This window comes from Jatropha curcas, chromosome 11 (assembly GCF_041381405.1).
Source record: "Jatropha curcas cultivar XTBG-Jc1 chromosome 11, XTBG_Jcur_1.0, whole genome shotgun sequence".
In the NCBI taxonomy this organism is placed as follows: Eukaryota; Viridiplantae; Streptophyta; class Magnoliopsida; order Malpighiales; family Euphorbiaceae; genus Jatropha; species Jatropha curcas.
In genome coordinates this window covers 8,647,410-8,670,168 of record NC_143161.1, presented here as the reverse complement: position 1 = coordinate 8,670,168, position 22,759 = coordinate 8,647,410, and the positions used below count along the sequence as shown (strand labels likewise).

Below are 22,759 nucleotides of genomic sequence, written 5' to 3'. Positions count from 1 at the left end.
ACAACCGTATTGAAAAATATTTTTAACTCTATTAAAGCGTATAAAAATTAGTTGGTGATATAATTTTTTTTTCTTAAAAAATTAGACTATTCTAAAAGAAATAATTAGACATCAAATCATGCCGACTACTATTCTTATGCTACGTCTATATAGAGATTATTAACGTTCACAACCTTCTCCATCATTGTGATGAGAATGATTTTATTATTTTTTATTTTTTAATAATTAAAAAATATAACATTATTTATTCATTGATCTTCTTAGTGGTTTGGTTCATATTCAAATTATATAATTGCTTACGAGGGAAAAAATCAAACCATAAATAATACTAAAAAAAAAAAAATCAAACCATAAATTATTTGAGGAAGTAGAGCATACTAGTTTAGTTGAATTTAATTTGTATTTATTATATATTGCAAATGTCACACAAAAGGATTTTAGAAGTTGACCTGTATATACGTATTTCCACTATTAATAAATTAACCTTTGGATTTTAATTTATTATGATTTAATTAAGCCTTGAACGTCATGGCATGCGTTTTTGATTTCTTGAACATCATTAAACAAGACTACGATCAGAAATTTCTAGAGACCCATATTTTGATATATAAGGTCTATAGCTCATATTATATTATATTTACAGCCCGTTATGTTTGAGAAAATAGAAAATAGAATTCAATATATATATATATATATATGAATTTATAACATGTTATATGATTTATTAATATAGCATGTTGAAAAGAATTTTTTTTTCTAATAAAAAAATAACCATAAAAGTAATTATATGTTCATATGCTTTACAAAAAGTAAAAAAAGTAAATAATAATTTTCTAAAATAATAATTAATATATTAATTTTTATAATACATAACTATTATGATATGTAATATCTATAATATAAATTTAAAATGTAATATATCAAGTCAAGTTAATCATTTCTTTAAGATATATTTCATAAAATATTCCCTTTTCCTATTTTGTGAATGTCCTTAGATGTTTAGTAATATAAATTGTTGATAATATTATAATTTATAATAAAAATTAATAAGAAATTACATCTTTAAATTAAATTATATTTACTTGCAACGAGTAAAAATCAACGAGTTCAAATAACATATAGTCCACATTTGAGAAATTAGTAAACTAAGACTCTGTTTGTTTCCGTAAAATAATTTGCAGAAAAATATTTTCCACATTTTTCCATTGTTTGGAGCGTTTAGAAAAATAAGTCAACCGAAAATATTTTTCTGGTCAAAGGAAAATTAAGTTATTTTTCAAGGAAAATAACTTCTATTTTCGAGAGAGTAAAACATTTTCCGGACATTGGTAAACCTTATAAATCCATATTTTTTAATTTATTAATCATTATAGTCGCTACTACCAGTCACCGTTACCACCAGCTACCACCACCAATCACCACCACACCGTCAACTTTCATAATATATATATATATATATATGCATTCTTTTCATATTTAACAATAAAATTTTTAAATTATAAAATTTCTATTATTATATTTTTTATAGTCTTATGAGATAAAAACTTTAACATTTTTAACTAAGTGTATTACAACCAAACAACCGAAAATAAGTCATTTAAAAAATATTTTTTAGTAAGTTATTTTTCTGCAAATTATTTTACAGAAACAAACTTCCTAAAGCACACATTTCATTAATCTATTAACTTCAATTTAATGTTAAATGAACGAAATTCAATTTATATGAGATAACAAATTAGTTAAGATTTCCTAAAAAAAAGAAACAACAATTAAGATCCTAGCCGAAAATTCAACTTATTACGACTTTTGTCTTAAAAAATATATTAGAACATCTCCAATATAATCATGGATTGTGGCTGATGTGTCTTAATAAATAGAAGTTATGGATGGTGATATGGCTGAATGTGTATTTATGGATGTTAGATTTTGAAAATGGATCTCCAATGCACGAAGAAGAAATCAGTTTCAGTCCAAGAAGAAGTTTGACCGCGAATAAAAGAGAATGTATAAAGGAAAATAAATAAATAAATAGGAACAACATAACAAAAAGTTGAGTCACCATGTCTAACAGACCCTCTGAAAATAGAGTGTGATGGATAAGGTCTCTTTTTTTTTTGCACATTAAAACTCAAAGACTAAACAAACAATAGCATTGGAGAATGTTTTTATTTTTAACTTTCAATTTTTCAGATGTGGCAAATAAATTAAACCAATTCATGGTTGCATTGGATATGCTCTTGGTAATCAGAATTATTATTTGATAAAAATGAATTTATAAAAAATTTTAAAAATTTATGTATAAATAAATATAGGCTCAATACATAAATTCACCTATATACTTTTTATGAAAAACCTTATGGCACCTCTAACTTTTACTTTGACCTATTGAACACTTTAACTGATAAAATTGTACCTATTAAACACTTTAATTTGACATATTAAATACTTCAACTTATAAAATTAGATTGACTAAACACTTATTGGATAGTTGAAAATGTGAAAATTATTATTTCAAAAATTGTACTAACTACATATCAAATCTATATTTTGCATATAAAAGCGAAAAATCTTAAAAATGTATTGTTTCTAGTGTAACAAAGTGTAAGATAATTAAAAAAAGAGAAGTTGAAGGCGTCACAATGCCGATTCTAAAATTTAGGAAACCATAAAGTTTTTTTGTTAAAATTGTATTTTAGTTAAATCATATACAATTTAAAAGAATTTATAAATGCATCTTAAACATCCAAGACTACAAATGAATTTTTATTAATTTGTTAAATTTTAGAATTAAGCATCAGAATTTAATGATTAATAAAATTGATAAGTATAAGAATTTTATTTCTTTCTTAACTAGGGTTTCATTCAAAAAAGAAACATCGTAACTAAAGTGAAAATATCTTCGACCATAATTAAAAAAAAAATTAATAATTAAATTTTCAATATTGATAAAAAAAAAATAAACATTGAAATCTCTATTTTGCAAAGTTATTCAAAGCCCAATATTTAATTTCAAATTCAAATTCTTTATTTATTATATAAAATGAGTAGAACTTGAGAATAATGTTTATAAACCATCTGAATAGATTCAACAAGCACTAATAATAAAATATTAGTACTTCATTAAATTAAGATAGACCATAAAATATATATATATATATATATATATATATATCACATAAAAAAAAAAACATTTGTAAATCCAGATGCTTTTATTGCTTTTATGCCAACACATTATAAAGCAAACCAATAACAATAGACAATTTCTATTCCTCCTATTTGGAATTTCAAGCTTTCTATCTGCTTTTGTTCCAAAGATGAAACACAAAAATCAAATTAATAGTGTTCTTTGATTACTTTATTTTTGTTATCTACCTAATTGACATGAAAGGAAATAGTGCATCAATTTTATTTATTATAAATAAGCAACCATTAATGAAACTCATTTTGCACACTTTAACCCTTTTTCAAACAAAATTTCAACAACTTCTTAACTTTAATTGACTTTACTTGTACCAACCAAGGGCAGAACTAGACTTTCAAAATTGGAGGCCAAAAATATAAATACAACTTGTAAGAGAACGAGGGTGTGTTTACTTATAGAAAATTGGGTAATTTTTTCGAAAATTTTTTTAAGAAAATTGAAAAGAAGAGTTTTGTATTCAAATCAGTCAGATTTTTATTTTGAAAATTACAAAATAGTTTTCTAATTTTTCAAATTTGAAATAAAATTGAAAAGACAGTTTTAAGTTATTTTCCACAGTTTTGCTTCATAACGAAAGATATGTTTTTCAACTGTTTTTCATTTTCAAAAAATGAAAACTGTTTTTCATTTTCAAAAAAAGACATTTTCATAATTAAAATTATAATAAATATAAATAGTTTTCTATACAATATTTCCATTGAAAAAAATATAAAATATTTAAATAACATAAAAATTATATTATACGTTGATATATAATTACTTTTATTATTACAAATATATTATATCCTTTTACTTTTAAAAAAATTATAAAATGATAAGAATTAATAATATTATTATAAACAATTAATAATAAAAATTCAAAATTTTTGATAGAAAATTTTTAATTTTATTTTATAAATATTTTATTTCTTTTAATTATGAAATTTATGAATAATGTTTGTGAAGTTTTTTAATTAAAATATAATTTTTTATTGTTATCAAGTGAATGCATTTTTCATTTTCTAGTTTCTAGTTTTGATTTTCTAAAAAGATTTTTTTTTTTTTTTTAGAAAATAGAAGATAGAAACAGAAAATTGTTTTCTGCAAGTGAACATACTTTGAATGTTTGTGTCTTTTAAAATATAAATGAAACTTATGAGAAAAAATAAATTTGAGAAATTTGTGCAAATAAAGTTATCTGCAGTTTACTTTTCTCTAGTTTATTCCCTGTTAATTCTTTCACGTTCTTCATTTAGTTAGAGATAGGATCATAGGAAACCTAATTGTCCTGGTTTAGGAGTTGAAAAAAACTTACATAGAGCAGATGCATAGCCCCACTTATAGACAAAACAAATGAAACTAAAGATTTTTTAAAAAAATGTTTCAACTTTATCCTTTTTTTTTAAGTGTATGGTCAGAAATACCTTTGTTTTAATAAGAATCTTAGATTTTATTGGTTTAATCCATAGATGGTCATGAATTCGGTCTAGATAAGTTTTTCCCTTAAGAGTTACTGATGTGCTGTAACGCCCCATTAATTGCTAAATTCAAGTGAATTTCGAGGACGAAATTCTTTAAGGGGGGTAGAACTGTAACGCCCCATTTTTTCTGTGTCTGAAATAGTAAGTTACCGGTCTGTGAATAGTATCATCGGTCCGAGAATAAATATTATTTTTGTCTGGAAAAATTACTATGTATGTTTAATATTTTCTTTAATATTTTTGGAGTATGTATACATTATTTTTATGGGTAGAAAGTAAGTAATGAATATTTTTTGGAGAAATTAGAGAATTAGTGAATAGTGAATTATGTTGTTATATTAATTAAAGAAATAAGAGAAATTATTTTTATGGAGCAAATTTGAGATGAAATGAAATCGCTATTATAAAAATAAACAAAAAATTTACTCGCTAAACTTGTGAATACTCAGTTACTTCTAATTTATAATTTTAGATTTATGATTTATATGTTAAGTTAAGACGGTGTCTCCGGCACCGAATGTGGCATCCGCCGTCGGGTCTCTCGGGACTGGGTGGCGGGTGTTACATGTGCAATGAGTTAAAAGCAAGCTGTTGATGTGACTTTAATTCATTGGATATGTGTATAACTGATGTGCTAAACTGAGTCTACCTAAAAATTTCTCGTAATAATAATTGTTTATAACTTAAATATAGGCATGATTATTAAGTTTAATTACTAATGTTGATCCTCATCCACTTTAGAATATGCTTGTATTTCCTAGAACTTTTAACCTTTTTTTGGTTACCCAAAAATAATTGGCCAAATGCATATAAATTCACCTTTTGTACTTTTTTTTGTACTTTTTTATATGAAAAATTTTGTGACACTCTTAATTTTTATTTTGATTAATTGAATATTTTAATTTATAAAAACTCACTTATTGAATACTTCAATTTGTAAAATTATTTTATTGAATACTCCAACTTATAAAATTAGATTTATTGAATACTAATCATATAATTGAAAAATATGATTATTATTATTTAAAAATTGAATTAGCCATCCATCAAATTAACAATTTGCATATAAAGTCAAAAATATTAAAAAGTTATTATTGCTATTACGAAAATGTACATAATATTATCAAAATTTGTAATTTTAGAAGCATAATATATCTGCTGCAAAGTATAGGGTAATATAAGATTCTTCGCTGTAGGTAAATTTTTACATTTGGGCAAAAAAAAAAAAAAAAAAGTATTGATTCTGATTGACAGTTTGATTCATGATCAAATACATAGCATGTATACAATTGATAAGTTATGGAAAAATTACTTTTACATCCATGTGATTCATGATCTATACCTGCTTTTTGTACTATCAACCACTTTAGTCCTTCTGTCACTTTTTGTTGGATTTTACCGTTAAATTGCTATGAAAAGACGAAAATATCCTATTGAAATCTACCGCACATGGCCACCATCACCACCTCCTTTTCCACCTAGCCGCCCTCTATCAGAACCCTAGACCAAGACCACCATCGAAAATAAATTTATTAAAATATATAATTCACAGTTCAGTTTCTTTATGTTGAAATATTAGATATGTATAAATTTTTAGTTAGAGGTGTCTCGTATCTGTTCGAACTCATCATTGCAAACAACAAATTGATTCATCTCCGAATTCAACAACTCCTTGGTGATTTTGACGGTAGGCAAGGTGTCAAGTGTCCCATATCTGTTCGAATTATTCTCAACCAGCTGCTGAATTAATTGTTCTAAATCCAATATTTGAAGTAGTCCTCAATATTTGCAGGCAAAGTGAAACCCTTGACTGACAAATGATTTTCAATCACAAACTAGATGCTTGCCACCTGATTGGAGATTCTGGAGATGATTTTCTCTCTTTTAACGTTGTTGAACCTCCATTAATTTCAAGAAGCACAAACAAATATTGATTTTCTCCATTAAAATCTGTAAAATCAGAATCAAAATTCAAATACATAAAATCCAAGCACAAAATTCAAAATCCATTGGACGTGAAAAGATCTTCCTCTTCCAACTCCAATCCACGCCCTTACTTTGAATCGCTAGAGAATGTATATGCTACGGCTAAAGCTTGCTTAATGCGAACGATAACGAGTTTTAAGGACTGAAGAAGACGGGAAGGCTACGGTAGATGATGAAAGAAAAAATAGAGTGAAGGGAGGATAATGAGGATATTTTAGTCATAAAAAGACTTTCTCTTTCGTTTGATTAGTTTGACCCACGGCTAAATACTCAAAAAAAATATGGACAAAAATGTAATCTGATTGATCTCCTCGTTTATACGAAGAGTGGGATTCCGCAATATTATTTCAGCTTATTAAACCTCCCAATGAATAAAAAATAATGTGAAATCTATAAAGAAAATAATTTAATCAAATTAATGAATTTTTTCTATAATTTTGAGGAATTAATTATTTTTTTAAATCACCGTATAATAATCTTAATTGATTTATATTTTTAAATTTGAGTAATTTGTCTCCAACTTGAAGTGACCCAAATAGATATAAAAGTAATTACTTTAAAATTATATAAAAGTTCCGAATCAAACTAAAAAATTTACAAAATTTAAGTTATATATATATTATTTTTAGTTTTTTGGTTGCTATTAAGGGTTTCCTCTATTAAGGGCATAGAGTAGTTAGCTCTTAGTTATCTTTTTTAGGGGCTGTTCCCCTCCTTGGGTGTTAAAAAAAAGGGTATCTATCCTCCCATCTCGATCTAAAAACTGAGTTACTAAGCTCGATACCTTAGTCACCGCTTGAACCGCTACTTTTTATTTTTAAGTCTTTTTAATATTTAAAAGTGTAGTTGCTCTTGCTATATATAGCAATTGCGACAACCGGCAGGTGTGTCGCAAACGTCGAAGCTTATATAAACTAGATATAAAGTGGTGGAGAAAAGGCTTCTATCGCCGTCCAATTACTTATCTTACTTTATTTTCATGTCATGTGCAAGGAGCTGAGTGGCGTCTGTTTCTCTTCCTTAAATTTCTCTCTGCCTTTTGGTTAGTCAAGCAGTGCCGGCACTTGTCACCCCTCTTTATCATTGTCCTCTTTCTTTTCTGCTTTTCCCAATTTTCTTTTTCTTTTTCAAGCCACCACATTTTTATTGGTTGCTTTCTTTTTTATTATCTGATTGCAATATCAATTATAATTAAAAATATTATACAATCTATAAAAATACTTAAGATTATGTATATTCTTTTTTATATATAAATTATAAGATGTATGATTAAATATAAGAAAAAAGAATTAGACTTACTTAGTTTCAATCAATGTTAAATTCATGAATCTAATTAATACGATAGTATTTCTAATCATATATTAAAATTATAAATAAATAAATAAAAAGGGTATATTAGCAAGAAGTGATGGCGGCTAACAATCGGTAGCAGCTGTCAATCACCTGTGCTTATAGCTAATTAATAATAGTAACTATCACGTGTACTTTTTGTTATAATAAATTTAAAAATGTGTTTTTTCAAAAAAAAAAAAAAAAAAGAAAACGTTTTCCTTCTTTAAAAATCAGGAAGTCATTTCTCTTAAAATGATTGAACTTCTCCTTTATTGGAAAAATATTTTAAGTTAATTTTCTTTTTCTTTTTTTTTTAAGTGCGAGATGTTACAAACAATCATTGCCCAAATATGTCTTAATTTACCTATATTTGTCACATGATACTGAGCAATAGCAAGATTAATGGACTTGAAATGAGAAAAAAATTTTGACTAATGAATTGAGGAAATAATTTTTTATTTTACCCGTTAAAATAGTAAATTTTTTTAATTTAACCCTCCTTTAACTTTTAAATTTTTTTTAGTCCCTAACTTTAATTCTTGGTTTCCTCACTGTCTACGCTTTCATATCTATCTATATCTATATAAATATATAAAAACAGAACCTTCAAAGCTGACATTGCACAAAACTAAAACTTTGAAGTGCTGATTTTTTTTTTCTTTTTGCATTTTTAATTTATTGTTTTATTATATAGCTATTAACTATTATCATTTATCAATAAAAAGTGAGGAATTTATATTTGTAGAGACCTCAGTTTTGTATTCTTGGCAATCAATTTACCGTGGCTTTTGCCTTAAATGTGAATGAATAGTTCATGAATAGAGCATGCAAAAATAGTGTAACAAAAAGATTGACTATAAAAATAAATAATTCCTCCATTTCCTCTTTCTCTTTCCCCTCTAGGAGAAGAACCCACCGAAAACTAAGAACGACACGGTAGGGAAAAATAATAAAAGCTTATACCACAATTTATGATTGAAGTTTTCTAGCACAGCCACACTATTTATATTCACACGAAATTTGACGAACTTATTGGTTTACAAATATTACCAAAGTAATACTTTTTTTTAATGAAGAAATCCAGTAATAAGAGCTCTTTGCTTTTTCTTTTATTATTAATTATTATAACATTTGTGAATTTGTTGCTTTCTATTAATTTCTCTTAAACCTATTTTTTTTACAAATAATGAAAGATCTTTCAAGATTATTGGTTTAAATTTTATTTGATTAGTTTTGAGTTTTTATCTATTTTATTTACTATGTTTGCATGAATTGAATCTCTGGCATGGTTAAATTTGGATTGTCAGCCATTTTTTTTTTATTTTAACCAGGGATATAGTTATTACTAAAATATGAAAAAATATAGTTATAATTGAACCCTCGCAAAATTAAAAGGACCACAAAGATAATCGGTCAAAGATTAGAGTCAAATTTATGAATTAGTCATATATTTTAGATATGAGATTTTTCTCATTAATTCGAAATTTGTGATTGTTTTTTCAATGTTTTTCAAGTCTCGAATTTCTACTAATCTAAAAATTGTCCGTGGAATTCAATTGTGACTTACCATTTGAGTCAATGGTCATAGCTAACATGGTAAAGTTATTAATTACACATTAATATTATAACTATATACTATATACTATCATATAAGAAAACATGCAACACCAAATCATAATAATTACCCATTATAAAAATCCATTCAGACGTTAGAATTAAAAAAAAAAAAATGAAAAGTCAAATATATGAAATGAAAAGCACATGACGTGATGAATATATAAATTAAATTATTACTCGATTTGGTTGATATATTTTATTTAAAAAAATTTGCTTGATTAGTTAACAAGTGGGTCAGGTTACACGCATAACATGTGTGGTGGGCAGTGGGAATACCTCGTTGTCATTTCGTTGTCAATTTCCTTAGGAAAAATAAATTTTAAATTACATAAAATTTAAAAATAAATCAAATCACTTCTTGCTTCTTTGCCCTTTCTTTGATTGCTAAGAATGATAACTAACGCCTTCGACTTGAAGTCCTAGATTCTAAATTTGTGAATTTATGGTTTTAAATCAGTGAGATTTGAAATTAAAATTTGTCAATTGGTAGTCTCTATTTTAAATTTTTCAATTTTTAGTCTCATTTTTAATTTTAATGCAATTTTATCGGTTTCATTAAGTCTTATACCTTCTTTTTATCTTTTATTTTATAGAAATTACCATTTAGATTAACAATTTTAAAACGATCCCAATAACATACTTGAGGGGTGAAATCGAAATTAGATTCATTTCGATTTGAAAAATTAGAATTCATAAATAAATTTAGATCGGCTAATGCTTGGATATTCGTTCGCAGGTCAAATCAGATATGTAATTGCTAAAATAATTATTAAAGACTCAAAAAGTGAATATAATAACTTGTATGCTCTTCCATATCTCGATGAATCTAGTAACTTTTGCTTATATTGTATTATTTAGTTGAAATTAGTAAAAAATTTGAAACAATTTTAAAGGTATCACATATCAAACTCCCCAACAAAAATTAGTAATATGTGCTGAATGTAGTTAGGTTAATTCTATTTCATAATGGACTGCCTCTTAACTTTTGGAAGAAGCAATTTCAATTAATAGCTACACATATCATTAAAAGCATTAAAAAAAAATACAACAAGATACACGAAATTCAAAATTTATATTACTAAACATTAGAAAATCAACAATTACTAAACCCATAAATGAGAGAAGGATTTTAAATTTCTTTTTCCTTTTAAAACCATTTTAATTTTGTCATGCGAAACTTTTTATAAGGTATGCAATAGCAAAAATTAGGCATGGTATGACCTACATAAAAAAAATGCATACACACTATTAATATATTTTTCAATAGTGATTATAATTTTTAGAATTTAACTAATTATATTAAAATAAAAAAATAAGTATTTTTTATTTTATATTTATGATTTATTATAAATGATTATTTATTTATTTGAAATATTAATGTATTACTTATTTAGTGTAGTGTATCCTAAGTATATGGATATCCTACTTTTAAAAATTGTCGTATCCGTACATTTTCATATCTCATGTTCCGTGTTCGTGCAACCTAGATCCTGGTATATGAGACTACTCCTTACACCAAACTAATCAACCAAGATTTTTTTTATTACAAATAAAAAAGAAGTATTTTTTTTAATTTGCTTTTGTGTCATTAAAATAAGAAATTAAGTATTTTTTTATTTTATGTTTATGATTTATTATAAATGATTATTTATTTATTTGAAATATTAATGTATTACTTATTTAGTGTACTATGTCCTAAGGGTGTAGATATCATACATTTTTTAAAAATTATTATATCCCGTTCCTATGTAGCAAAGCTCTTGGCATATGAGACTACTCTATACACCAAGCTAATTAACCAAGGTTTTTTTTATTAGTAATAAAAAATAAAGTTTTTTTTAATTGTTTTTATGTTATTGAAATAAGAAATTAAGTTTTTTTTTATTTTGTGTTTATAATTTATTATAAATAAATATTTATTTATTTAAAATATTAATGTATTACTTATTTAGTGTACTGTATCCTAAGCGTGTGGATGTCCTACATTTATTAAAAATTATCGTATCTTATACATTCTTATATCTCGTGTCCTGTGTTTGTGCAACCTAGCTCCTAGTATATGAGAGTACTCTATACATCAAGCTAATCAACTAAAATTTTTTTATTACCAATAAAAATGAAGTGTTTTTTTTATTTGTTTTTGTGTCATTGAATTCAGAAATTTAGTGTTTTTTATTTTATGTTTATTATAAATGATTATTTATTTATTTAAAATATTAATGTATTACTTGTTTAATATAGAATGTTTTAAGCGAGTGAACGTCCTACATTTTTTAAAAATTATCGTATTCCGTACGTTATGTATCTCATGTCCCGATTCCATGCAACTCAGCTCCTGGTATATGAGACTACTCTATACACCAAGTTAATTAACCAAGATTTTTTATTACTAATAAAAAATGAAATATTTTTGGATATTTTTTGTGTCATTGAAATAAAAAAAATTAAATTTTTTATATTTATTTTATGTTTATAATTTATTATAAACTGTTGTTTATTTATTTGAAATATTGATGTATTAATTATTTAGTGTAGTGTGTCCTAAGTGTATGGATGTCCTGCTTTTTTAAAAATTGTCGTATCTCGTACGTTCCAGTTTATATATTTTTAAATTGTTTATATATTGTTTATTTAATAGTAATGTATTATTTATTCACGCTCTTTTTAAGCGTGTGGATTACTTATTAATTTTATAATAAATAATGTCAAGTGGCAAATTGTGCTACATATATTTGGCTACCATGCTTTTATATATTATATAGATTTTTCAATAGTGATAATAATTTTGAGAATTTAACTAATTCTATTGAAATAAAAAATTAAGTATTTTTTATTTTATGTTTATTATTTATTATAAATGATTGTTTATTTATTATTATATCATGTACGTTCCCGTATATCGTGTCCTGTGTCTATACAACCTAGCTTTTGGCATATAAAACTACCTCATACGTCAAGATAATCATTAAAATAAAAAATTAAATATTTTTTATTTTATAGTTTGGTTATATGTACTTTAATTTAATTTTAATTTAAACTAATTATATTAAAATAAAAAATATGTATTTTTTGTTTTATATTTTTTATTTATTATAAATGATTGTTTATTTATTGTCATATATCTCGTATGTTTCATATCTCTTGTTCGTGCAATCCAACTCCTAGTATATAAGAATACCCCATACACCAAGGTAATCATTAAAATAAGAAATTAAGTACTTTTTTATTTTATGGCTTAGATTATTTATATTTTAATTAAATTTTAATTTAATTTAATATATTATCTTGATGGGATGTAACTAATAGATATTATCATGATAAACAGATTATATAAAAATATAAAATAACTTATCTTCTTATAATTATTGTCATTGCATCTTATCTTCTTACAACCGTGCTAAATTCATTGCATCTTATCTTCTTACAACCATGCTAAATAATTATTGTTCTCTTCATATTTGGTAATTTTAAAGGATTACACTTAACGTCTAAGTAATGCAAATTGCTCTACTTATATATATATATATATATATATATATATATATATATATATATATATATATATATATATATATATATATATATATATATATATATCTGTGTGTGTGTGTGTGTGTGTGTGTGTGTGTGTGTGGTTTTAATGGTAATCTTGTCCAAGTGGGCCTAGAAATCAAGTGGCGTCATTAATGACGCCATCAGAAATTCTGGGAGAGGATTAAAATTCATCAATGATTTTTTTTGCTTTTTTCTAAGCACGTGTTCATTCAACTTTATTTTACCTATCCTTATATGATTAAAAAATCCACCATTTTTTTAAATAGTCACAATGAACAAATACGAAACGACAACAAGCCAAACCTAAATGTTTCTTATTTTCTTTCAATGTTTTCTAATCTTTAGATCAAACCTTTTCTTTACTTTTTAATCCTTCATTTCAAGCTAAATAATCCAAAAGCAATATAGACTATTTTCACCGTCCATTTTAAAAAAATAATTTCTATATATTAATTGACATTAATTGAGAGTATTACCCTTCACAATGAATAAAAAAAGGGTTTATATAGGGAACAAGGGAATCGTTGAAATCAACTGGCCAAACGGGAAAAAAATATATATATATATATATATATCTATATCCCACATATTTACTCATTTGCCCTTATAATATTATAAATGAACCCCCTGATAAAATACACATTGGTCACTAATAAAATATATATAGTATCATTAATTAATTTTCTTTGAACACTAATAATGAAATTTAAGTAGAATTCAGTTCTCATACAAGATATATAGAAACATACATACCTGTTAGAAATGAAAGTAATAATTTTTTAAATGAAAATTATTAGCTAAATCTATGTAAAATGGATACTAATTAGCTTTTTATAAAGATGTAATCTAGTAACAGAATCCAAATTATTAAAAAATGATTTAATAAAAATGTATGAAAATTGATTTTTTTTTTTCAAAAATAATAAATTTAAAAGTGATATATAAACTAATTAACAATAAATAGAAATGCGACTTATACGTACACTTAAATTCAATTCCCTTTTTTCTTCTTGTCGACCAAATGTGGTCTTGATAATATCACTTATATGAAAAGTGAGAGATTTCGACTCTCGAAGTCAAGTCCTTTAACTACGGCTATCCATATTGTATGACTTACCCGCTTGCTTAACCAATATTGGAAATCCATTGATTTATAATATCAACTATCGGTGAAAAAAAATCAGTATTTCCTAAATATATCACACAGACATATGTTGCCATTATCCAATTAGCTACCCTTGGTGTAATTTAATAAAAATATTAATTTGTTATAAATAATAATGTCATTGGCTTTTGACTCAAAATAAAATAATAAAGAACAATAATTTTTTAAATGGGCAAGTAATTAGAGGTTGGTGGATGAATAGATTCATTTAAGAATAATATATAACTATTTTTCACTATTTCTTTTTTTTAGCAAAAAAAAAAAAATCCATATTCTTTATACTTTTTCTATTTCATAATTTTTATCAACTTTAATTTTTATAATTATTATTTTTAAACCATAATTTTTAGTCATTTTTTTAATGTCTTTATATTAACAATTAATAAAATCTAAATTATTTTATAATAATTACATGATTGCTACTAAATTCTTTTTGAAATTAATTAAAATTCAATTTTTAATGAAGAATTAAGGTAATAAAAGAGAAATTGACGAAATTTAGGCTCCATTTTGTTTCCGTAAAATAATTTGCAATAAATATTTTAAATAATTTTTCTTTGTTTAGGGCATTCAGGAAACTAAGTCAATGAAAAATATTTTTTAACTGAAGGAAAACTAAGTCGATTATCATTTTCAAGTGAAGAAAATATTTATTAATCTCGGTAGCTATTATTACCGGTCACCACTATCGATTATCGATCACTTTCAAATCATTTTTTATATTTTTTCATATTTTTAACCATAAAAATTTTAAAATACGAAATTTTTATTATTATAAATATTTTTATTGTCTTTTGAGTTAGATTTTAATATTTTTTTAATCAATTATTATTATTATTATTGTTTAAAATAAATCATTTAGAAAATAATTTTGAAGGGAAAACTTTTATTAGAAAATATTTTTTAAAAGTAAGTTATTTTTAAAGGGAAGTTACTCAAAAAACGTAGGAGTATCAAATAACTCTATTGGTTGGCTTATAGGTGGACTTTACAACAGCTATAGCCTATAGGTAAATATTTTTCCCAAATTTGAATAGTAGTATTTGGCGATCCTCACTCATGGCTGTACCTGTGTATATGTATATATATACACACACCACCCATATTGAAGGGGATTGTCTCCAAATTTGCACCTTGTGAGTAGTGTAGGACATAATCCTTTTGGGAGCAAACAGCCGGTGGTCATAGTCTCCAACACCAGAAGTGCTGTAACTCCAATTTTCTCTCTCTCACTCTGTGTCTTCACAGAGAGTGTACGAAGTAGCTATTGTTGGTTTAAACATGGGCACTGATAAGAAGAAAAGCAGTAATCTTGGGTCCATTAAATCGATTTTCATGCATGCAGACCGTGTAGATTCGTTGTTGATGATTCTTGGGTTTATTGGATCCATTGGAGATGGATTTTCTACCCCACTAGTGTTGCTTGTAACTAGTAAATTAATGAACAATATTGGCGGTGCTTCTCCTTCTGCAAATAATTTCTCTCAGAACATCAACAAGGTTACTTTTGAAAAATTATTTATTTCTTTTGACTTTCTCTATATTTATGGCCTTTTTCCTTCGTATTGCACCTAACTAATACATTTTTGGATTGGCAGAACGCGGTGGCGCTTTGTTATGTGGCTGTTGGACAATGGGTTGTTTGTTTCTTAGGTGGGTTTGACCAAATTCAATGATTAGTATTAGTTGTATGATATTTTTCGTGAATTACATATTGTTTTTAATTTATTTGGGTTCATCTGTCCTGGATTATTACCAGAGGGATATTGTTGGACAAGAACAGGAGAAAGGCAAGCTACCAGAATGCGGGCGAGGTATTTGAAAGCAGTACTAAGACAAGAAGTGGGTTATTTTGATTTGCATGTAACAAGTACAGCAGAGGTCATTACAAGTGTTTCAAATGATAGCCTAGTAATTCAAGATGTTCTAAGTGAAAAGGTTTGACATTGAATTAATTTCACCTTGCATCGAACAAAAAAAATTTTCCATTTTTTTTATGGGTTAATTTTGGTTTTAAATTGGTTCAGAACTGTAACCTTACAATCCTGGAAGCAAGTTTATCAAATTAGCCAAAGCTTATGAGTAAGATTTCAGTACTTACATCAAATTGAACTAAATTTTGATGTTTGTTATGCCAAATCAGGTACCAAATTTTCTGATGAATGCTTCCATGTTCTTCGGTTGCTACATTGCTGGGTTTGTGATGCTCTGGAGGCTAGCAATTGTGGGGTTTCCTTTTATTATCCTTTTGGTGATTCCTGGTTTGATATATGGGAGGACTTTGATGGAATTGGCAAGAAAGATAAGAGAAGAATATAATAAGGCAGGTACGATAGCTGAGCAGGCAATATCTTCAATTAGGACTGTGTATGCCTTTGTTGGGGAAAGCAAAACTATATCTGCATACTCTGCAGCTCTTGAATTTTCAGTGAAGCTGGGACTCAAACAGGGTCTAGCTAAGGGCTTGGCCATTGGAAGCAACGGTGTTGTTTTTGCTATTTGGGCTTTCATGTCTTATTATGGCAGCAGATTGGTCATGTACCATGATGCTCGTGGAGGAACTGTTTTTGCTGTTGGTGCTTCTATTGCTGTTGGTGGATTGTAAGTTTCTTGACAGTTTCTTCAATAATCTTTGGATATGTTTTTTTTTTTTTTTTTTCCTATTATGGTAATAAAATAAAATTGCTAGTGGAGTATCCTATTTTCTAGGGTGTAAATGCCTCGTATGATGGCAAAAATTGAAATTAATGACTTGAGTTGGGTTTGAGGCTCTGAAATCTTATGCTATATGACAACTCGAACATTAATTTTTGACCAGCAACAACTTTTCATTTCCATGTTAAATTTTAAAATTCAATAATTTTTTTCCCTATATGTTTGATTTCTTTCTATTCATTTTCTTTCCTTTTCTTTTTGGTCTTTGGTCCGATATCAGAGCCCTCGGTGCTGGCTTATCCAATGTGAAGTATTTCTCTGAAGCATGTTCAGCTGGAGAAAGAATAATGGAAGTGATAAGAAGAGTACCAAAAATTGATTTAGAAAATATGGAAGGTGAAATTTTGGAAAATGTAAGAGGCGAAGTTGAATTTAAGCATGTAGAATTTGCATACCCATCAAGGCCAGAAAGTATAACTTTGAAAGATTTTAGCCTAAATATTCCTGCAGGCAGGACTGTGGCTTTGGTGGGAGGTAGTGGTTCAGGCAAATCAACAGTAATAGCACTACTGCAAAGATTTTATGACCCACTTGGTGGGGAAATACTTGTTGATGGGGTTTCTATTGACAAGTTGCAACTCAAGTGGCTAAGGTCACAAATGGGTTTAGTGAGCCAAGAACCAGCACTATTTGCAACAAGTATTAAAGAAAACATACTATTTGGCAAAGAAGATGCCACGATAGAACAAGTTATTGAAGCTGCTAAAGCTTCTAATGCTCATAATTTCATTTGTCAGTTGCCTAATGGTTATGATACTCAGGTTAGTTCTGCTTGTCCTTTTCACATAAACTACACCATCACCCACTATACTACAAAGTATAAAACATTTGACTTGCAACATTTTTTATGCTTTTATACACACATTCATAATTAAAATTTGTGATTCTTCACAAAACGACAACTTGTCATCAATAACTATTCATTATTTATGTTTTATTGTCTATCAAGTACTTTCTACACCATATAGTACTTTAATTTTTCTTGGAAATTATTGCCAATCAATTCTAGATAATGGTTTATGGACCCCCCACATAATTAAATTACTCCCATACCTTTCCTGCAAGATGCCATATATTGCTTTCCCAAGTCCTAAAAATGGGCACCCATGTGTGTTTCCATCATTTGATTTCAGAGTTGCACGAGTCATGTGACCGAGATAACCACTCTATTTATTTATATATTTATTTTTGTTGTTTTATGCACCTTCTATCTTGAAACTGAAAGCCTTCACAGAAAAGAAATAGTATATGATAAAGTGAGGATCAAGGAATACCTTTAAAAGTGGGAACGTGCTTCAGGTCATAAATTGGAGCAAGATAAGGACACCCACCCACATATCATGTTTCCTGGTTCCCCAACCGTTTATGAACAATGCACTGAACGTTTCTTCTCTTGCAATTTTTATTTTTCTGGTATATAATAAAGTTTTAAAGCAGAATAGTATAAGCTTTTAACTTTTTTTTGCTTTTTTTATTACCCAAGCATTAATCCAATAATATTATATATATATATATTATCACTTTTGATTCACACTTTTTTTTAAGAAAAGAAAGAGTGTGTTTGATGAATAATAAACTAGACAACATGCAACTCTTAATCATTCAACTAGAGTTTCTTACATGAACTATAAACTAATATCATGATAAAGAACCTACTTTTTGTGCTAAACTAAAGCAAGACTGTACACCACTGTATGGACAGTTAGACATGTTCTATCTTGTCTTAAATCATAAATTTAATCCATGATTTGTCTTCTAATGAAAATATATAACTAATACATGATTAACAGGTTGGCGAGAGAGGAATTCAAATGTCAGGAGGACAAAAACAAAGAATTGCCATTGCAAGAGCGATAATCAAGGCACCAAGAATCCTCCTTCTTGATGAGGCAACAAGTGCATTGGACTCTGAATCTGAACGTATTGTCCAAGAGGCCCTAGACAAGGCTGCTGTAGGGCGCACCACCATTGTCATTGCTCACCGTCTCTCCACCATTAGAAATGCTGATGTGATCGCTGTTGTTCAAAATGGCCAGATTATGGAAACAGGGTCTCATGATGAATTAATTGAAAATGAAGATGGACTATACACTTCATTAGTCCGTCTTCAACAAACAGAAAAAGATAAAACTACGGAAGATGATCACTTGACAGCTTCCTCTTCTTTAATTTCCAAAATGGACATGAATAACACAAGTAGTCGAAGATTATCGCTAGTGAGTAGATCAAGTTCTAATAATTCAATGGCTCCAAGTGGAGCTTCCTTTGCTGGAGAAAATGTACAGGTAGAGGAAGAGCAAAAATTTCCGGTACCCTCATTTCGGAGATTGCTAGCATTGAACTTGCCAGAGTGGAAACAAGCAAGTTTTGGATGTTTAGGGGCAATATTATTTGGAGGAGTTCAGCCAGTATATGCATTTTCAATGGGGTCAATGATATCTATATATTTTTTGAAGGACCATAATGAGATCAAGGAACAAATAAGGATGTATGCATTAATCTTTCTGGGGCTAGCAATCTTCTCACTGATTGTTAACATCGTTCAACATTACAATTTTGCATATATGGGTGAATATTTGACCAAGAGGATAAGAGAGAGGATGCTTTCAAAGATACTCACTTTTGAAGTTGGTTGGTTTGATCAAGATGAGAATTCTAGTGGTGCAATTTGCTCTAGACTTGCCAAAGATGCCAATGTGGTACGTATTCTCTTTTATTTATATAAACATGTTCATAATCACAATTTGTTAGCTAAGCAAGCTTTATCCACTGTTAGGTGTTGCTACTTTCAGGGTGTAGAGCTAGACTTAAGAATTTGAGGGGCAAAGAACATTTTTCAAAAATAAAGAGGACCAAGTGAAGAATTTTTTTTTTCACTATTTATAAAGCAAAACTAGAAAAAGTTTTAGAGTTTGTGGGGCCTGGGCTGCCCCAGTCCTTACTCCCTCTACCTCTTGCTACCTAATTTTTATCTCCACATTGAGTATGAAATTTGATAGTTTTAATTAAAATTTGACTTAATTAAAAAAAAAAACATGCCATTAAATTAGCGGTCTAATTAGACCAAACCTAATTATTTCTCGTATTGAGGGTTGATACAGAGAATAGACTGTCTTGAATCTGAGTTTTCAAATCACTATTATATACTTGACATGTCGTCAACAAAACAAAACAAAAAAGGAGAAATTCCTATAATTCATTTGTTTATTCCATATTATTATAATGCAAAAAGCTATAACTAAGTCTTAGCTAACATTATAAGATGAAAGAAAGAAGAACACATCTGTATTTGACAAGTCAACTTTGAAGTTTTCAGTGGGTTATGATTTTGACAAGCTTTTTGACTCGATGCCCAAACCTCACATTTGTGGGCAAAGATGAGAAATGGAGGTCGTAGTAATGCTTCCCATTAGGGCCATACCTATTGTTGAATCGTTGAGAAAGGACTTTGTACTTTGTCGTTTCATTTCAAAGGGAATAATGGGTCCTATAGATTCCTCAGCATAATAACTCTGTAACAGCTGGTATATGAGAAAGACTTAACAGTCAGGACAGTTCATCTAGCTGCAAATTGCAAATATTATATTCACCCATGTCCATTTTAACGGTTCACAGAATGGTTGACCTTAAGGAGTTTGTGTTACGAAAGATTGAACTCATGACATGAGCCATGGTAATTAATCTTGCAAATGCTTTTTGCCACTGAGTTACCGTATTCGAGTTCTTTAACAATCTTAGTTATACTCTTTTTGTCTTAGTTTAATTATTTAAGATTCATTATTATTATTTTACTCGAATGATACAACCAAACCAACAATTGATTCGGTTTTAGACTTCTATGGGCTGAATATTTGATTTTATTGATGAGCAGGTGAGGTCTCTAGTAGGTGATAGAGTGGCTCTTGTTGTACAAACAGTCTCAGCTGTAATCTTAGCCTGCACTATGGGCCTTGTAATTGCTTGGAGGCTTGCTGTTGTGATGATAGCGGTCCAACCCTTAATTATTGTTTGCTTTTATACGCGCCGAGTTCTGCTCAAAAGCATGTCCCAGAGAGCCATTAAAGCCCAAGATGAGAGCAGCAAGATCGCCGGAGAGGCAGTGTCCAACCTTCGGACCATTACTGCCTTCTCCTCCCAAGATCGGATCCTGAAAATGCTCGAAAAAGCCCAAGAAGGCCCTCAAAGGGAAAGCATAAGACAATCATTGTTTGCAGGTATTGGGCTTGGCACCTCCCAAAGCTTAATGTCTTGTACATGGGCTCTTGACTTTTGGTATGGTGGAAAGCTCATTTCACAAGGGTACATAACTGCGAAAGACCTATTTGAGACGTTCATGGTGTTGGTGAGCACAGGCCGTGTCATAGCCGATGCTGGAAGCATGACCACGGACTTAGCCAAGGGCGCGGACGCCGTTGGATCTGTCTTTGCTGTATTAGACCGGTATACAAAAATTGAGCCCCAAGACCCCGACGGTTTTGAGCCTGAAACCATAATGGGCAATGTCGAGCTTCGAGATGTGGACTTTGCATATCCAGCTAGGCCCAATGTGATAATCTTCAAAAGCTTCTCAATTAAAATTGAAGCAGGGAAATCAACAGCATTGGTTGGACAAAGTGGTTCAGGAAAATCAACTATAATTGGATTAATTGAGAGATTTTACGATCCACTTAAGGGCGTTGTGAAAATTGACGGTCGAGATATAAGATCATATCAATTGAGATCATTGAGGAAATACATTGCTCTAGTTAGTCAAGAACCTACATTATTTGCGGGCACAATCAAGGAAAACATAGTGTACGGTACATCGGATAAAATCGATGAATCAGAGATCATCGAGGCCGCTAAGGCAGCGAACGCTCATGATTTCATCGCTGGATTACGGGATGGATACGACACGTGGTGTGGGGACAGAGGAGTGCAACTATCAGGAGGGCAGAAGCAACGTATTGCAATAGCGCGTGCAATACTGAAAAATCCATCGGTTTTGCTATTAGATGAGGCTACTAGTGCGCTAGATAGCCAATCAGAAAAGGTGGTCCAAGACGCGCTAGAGCGCGTGATGGTTGGGAGGACAAGTGTGGTTGTAGCACATAGGCTTAGTACCATACAGAGCTGTGATCTTATTGCCGTTTTGGATAAAGGGCAGGTCGTTGAACAAGGGACCCACTCGTCTTTGTTGGGTAAGGGACCCACTGGAGCTTACTTCTCGTTGGTTAGTCTCCAAAGGGGACCACATAATTCCAATGACAATTCTTAGTCATACATTTAACTCGGTGGACCGGTAGTGGCGAAATTAGTATTTTTCTTTTTTTTATTTTGTCTTCTTTTTTTTTTTTTTACCATGCTGTGTGAGAATTTAGGATATTTAAATTGTGATAATAATAGTAAATTTTATATGTAAAATATGTATATATAGAAGAAATATATAAATATGTTTAATTTACTAAATATTTTTCAATGTTTCTTCAAATTCCTTTATTTTATGCTACCTTAATTAGCTGTTGCAGAATTTTATTTTCCCTTCTTGATTATATCATTTATATTTGTCTAAAATCATCTATTTAAAAATTCTATAAATTAAAAATATTGACTTGGAAAAAAATTAGAAAAGAAATTAAAATAATCGGTGACGAAGTCAAGATGAAGAAAATGAAAGGAGAACAATGGCGAAATCAAATTTGAAGAAAAGGGGAATAATTATTCTGAACTTAGGACCTACTAGTCCTT

The 22,759-nt window shown here is 28.5% G+C and overlaps 1 protein-coding gene across 1 annotated transcript; it reads left to right on the top strand.

Annotated features, from left to right (window-relative positions):
- Window positions 1–15,384: 15,384 nt before the first annotated feature.
- Window positions 15,385–22,482, top strand: LOC105642300 (ABC transporter B family member 15). Its single transcript, XM_012227100.4, has 7 exons — window positions 15,385–15,817; window positions 15,916–15,970; window positions 16,077–16,255; window positions 16,461–16,918; window positions 17,253–17,793; window positions 18,823–19,731; window positions 20,904–22,482. The coding sequence occupies exons 1-7, from the start codon at window positions 15,599–15,601 to the stop codon at window positions 22,287–22,289; spliced, it is 3,747 nt and encodes a 1,248-aa protein (XP_012082490.1). The 5' UTR covers window positions 15,385–15,598; the 3' UTR covers window positions 22,290–22,482.
- Window positions 22,483–22,759: the final 277 nt, after the last annotated feature.